We start from the raw sequence: 3,428 nt of genomic DNA on the forward strand, positions 1-3,428 counted from the left end.
GTCACAGAGAGCAACAGCAAGCCATCTGGTTTTTTCGATACGGGGCTTTTCTGGTGCTGGGAAAATTTATTCAGGGTATTTTCAGCTTTGAAAGCCTTGTTTTTTTCCTTCCACTAAACTTTTTTCCTCAAAATTGCATCTGAATATAAGGCTTGGACAACTTTCCTTATTCTCAGAGAGAGACGGGGACAACTGAAATGTTTTTAATCAGCTCAGACATTTTATTATTCCAAAACGTCCTGTTTTGTTTGCTTTAATTAATTATTAAATAAGACACGTCTTACTTTCATCTATGATATAGACCCTGATAACTTATCATTAATTTGAGTTCACAACAGAAATTTCTCACTAGTGAGAAAAGAATGAATTAGATTAAATACGACTTTCTCAAACCTTGTTAGAATAAAAAGGTTCTGATCATTTTAAGTTCAGTGAGTAAAATTTTTATTTTGACACAACAAACATATAAAGTACAGGTATTTGAAAACTAGCCAAATTCAAAATGCATTAATATTATTATTTTACAAATGGAATATACAAAGGCTTGGAAACAGGCAGACTCAGGATTTTCCTTAAAGTCCTTGAAGTTTGCTGTGAAGACAAAAAATATAAAGTTATGAGCCTGAAACCAGCAGCAGTAACGAGAAAAGTGAAAAACTACAACAACGTGTCCCACCTGTCTTCAACGGTCCTGTTGGACGGGTAGTACACCTTGAACGTGAAACCGCTTCTAGGAAACGAGCCCTGGAGGAAAGAAGAAGCAGCTAAAACTAAAACATCTTTTGAAGAAAAGAGACAAAACTTCTGGTTTTAGTGTTTTGGTACCGGGTTGAGACACAGGCAGTCGGTGCTGGAGATGGAGAACGGGTCGTACTTGTCTGCAAACACGATGACGTCGGGAACGGGGTAGACCCGCAGGGAGTAGTCGTAGGCCCAGAAGACCGGACTGACGTAGAGAGGAAGAGGAGTCAGGTGGCCCTGGGACAGGACGGTCTTCACAAACTGGAGAGGAAGAGGAGGAAGAGGAGGAGGAGGATGTTTCAGGGCAACGAGCTTCCTGCTGAACACCTTAACTTTCCATATATAAAGTTGAGTGTATTTTATTGTGATTTTAAGTGACAGAACAACATAAAGTAGTAGAAGTTAAATTATTCATGGTTTTAATTGATAAAATCTGAAAAGTGTGGCGTATATTGGTATTCAGCTCCCCTGACTCAGTAGTTAGAGCTCTGAAGTCCCGTCCACTCGGAGACGACGTCAGGCTTTCTGTCCTACAGGCTGCCGTCCTCACAGAGGACGTCGCTCTTTTAGCAAACGGCCTTTTCAGAGTCTGGTTAACGATTAATCAATTACCATCTGATTAATCATTTCATCACCAAAACAATCAGTTTTGAAGTGGAAAAACTTCAAAACAAACACATTCATACGCTTCACTCTCACAAGTAACAAACACGGTGCCACATAGAGCTTTTTTCATGCTTTGGCAGTGCTACAGCGCCACCTACTGGCCTGGCATACTTACTACAGCGTTTTCTCTATGCTGCATCTTTGTGGATGGAGTCTGAATTTTTATTCTTTTCTAATTAGGTTACTTCTTAAAAACAGTTTTATTTAGGGGTATCAGGTATAACAGAGTTTTAATTTGTAAAAAAATATAAAAACCCACACAGCATTTGTCATTCATGCGTCGCTTTGTGTTGGTTTTCATTTGACAAAATGTGAAAAGATGTGAGGAGTGTGAATATTTTCCCTCTGATGCCTCAGAGGAAATAAACTCACATGGTTTGGGATGTCGAGGTTACTGTTGGGCAGCCGGACGCAGTTCCTGCACATCTTGTTGACCAGATCTTCTCTCATGACGATGATCTCTTGGCTGCAGTATTGAATCCTGACCAGATCACATTTTTACAGTCACCTCAGGTGAAACAACCAGAGACCCTCCAGGTGATGTTTTGTCCTGTTCGTTCACCTGCATGGGTTGGTTGTAAACACGGAGCCAGGCACCCTCTGCTGGAAGTCCTGAGTGATGTGATCTGCCAGCGGCGGCCTGAGGGAGACACGGTTCGGTTCAGCAGCTTCCAGCTCAGAGGAGCTCAGATGATCAGACTGGAGGCGTACCTGGGCAGGACGGTGCCGGGGCCGGGGTCGTCAGGGCCAGGAACAAACACAAAGCGACTGCTACACGTTCAGACAAACATTTCATGTTAACCACCCGATTCAGACCCAGGCTGATCTGTGAGAGATGGAAGACCATACCTGCTATGAATGCTGGGATACGAACAGATGACATCAGCCAGGGTCTTTAACGATTCTACAAAAACACATTGCAAGAAAAAAATAATCAAAAATCAGTCAAAACCAAATTCAATCTATTAACTGAACCATTAATAGATTCAATTTTTTTCATAAACTTAATTCTTACGACACAGTATGAAGGTCCAGACTAAGATTTTTATTATTATTTTTAGTTTCAAGTATAGTCTTATTATTACAACTTTATTCTGGTAATTTTACAACGTTATTATAGTAATATTACAATTTATGAATATTACAACTTCCTCATAATATTAAAACTTCACTTTCATAATATTGTGACTTTACTCTTGTAATATTACGACTACGCTGATTTTAATACTACTTTGTCGTTAAATTTCGACTTTATTCTGAAAATATTCTGGTTGAATTACGACTATTGTCATCATGTTAAGACTTTTTTCTCGTAATGTTACGTTTTTACGCTTGTAATTTTCTGAATTCAATCTCGAAATATATTTTGTTGATCTATCCCTAAAAATCCGTTACCATACTACTGAAATATATTTTTGCTGCTATGCTACACAAACCACAAACCCTTTTACCTCTGAGGGATTTAATCTGAGTTTTTCCATAAGGAGCAGAAGAAAAGTTTCCACACAAGATGAAGCAGGTTGGAGGCAGAGCAGCATATCCTGTAAGAGAAAGAGCGAGACGATAACGCGGCTATCGTTCTGTGGTGAATGTGAGCAGCTGCAGAATCAGACCTGAGAACATGATGTTGAGCTTCTCCATCACTTCCACGCTGTCCAGCCAGACGTCAGAGACGATCACAAACATGGCGTCTTCGTTCTCCTCCTCCAGCTGCTTCAGCTTGGACGAAGCTTTTACCGAGGTGGAGGACGGACCGCCGAAGAAGTTTATGTTGCCGTAGTACGCCCTGAATTTAGAGCAAACACMRGCAAACTCTGAGAGGAAGAGTCCAAGAAATAAAACGTTAAACCTCCAGCTGCACCGACCTGGTGGCAGACGAAGACTCTGTTGGTGGGAATCCAAAGCCGTTGACGTGGAACACCGAGTCTTCGTACCAACCTGAAACACAGACCAGACAATTCATCAACGCCGCACAGTAACACTTAATCCTGTCCACTTGATTTTCTAACTTTTTTTTTTCC

The 3,428-nt window shown here is 40.7% G+C and overlaps 1 protein-coding gene across 1 annotated transcript in view; it reads right to left on the bottom strand.

Moving 5' to 3' along the window:
* Positions 1-420: 420 nt before the first annotated feature.
* pole2 (polymerase (DNA directed), epsilon 2) overlaps positions 421-3,428 on the bottom strand; it is a 6,830-nt gene continuing 3,822 nt past the window's right edge. Inside the window, exons 10-19 of the mRNA XM_008401912.2 lie at positions 3,273-3,345; positions 3,021-3,193; positions 2,859-2,948; positions 2,257-2,311; positions 2,119-2,178; positions 1,970-2,047; positions 1,780-1,888; positions 826-1,002; positions 677-744; positions 421-591 (exon numbers count right to left, since the gene is read on the bottom strand). Of these exons, the coding sequence (XP_008400134.1) occupies positions 573-591; positions 677-744; positions 826-1,002; positions 1,780-1,888; positions 1,970-2,047; positions 2,119-2,178; positions 2,257-2,311; positions 2,859-2,948; positions 3,021-3,193; positions 3,273-3,345 (902 nt within the window). The 3' untranslated portion in view covers positions 421-572. The remainder of the gene's footprint in view (positions 592-676; positions 745-825; positions 1,003-1,779; positions 1,889-1,969; positions 2,048-2,118; positions 2,179-2,256; positions 2,312-2,858; positions 2,949-3,020; positions 3,194-3,272; positions 3,346-3,428) is intronic.

Source organism: Poecilia reticulata, unplaced genomic scaffold, assembly GCF_000633615.1.
Source record: "Poecilia reticulata strain Guanapo unplaced genomic scaffold, Guppy_female_1.0+MT scaffold_145, whole genome shotgun sequence".
NCBI lineage: Eukaryota > Metazoa > Chordata > Actinopteri > Cyprinodontiformes > Poeciliidae > Poecilia > Poecilia reticulata.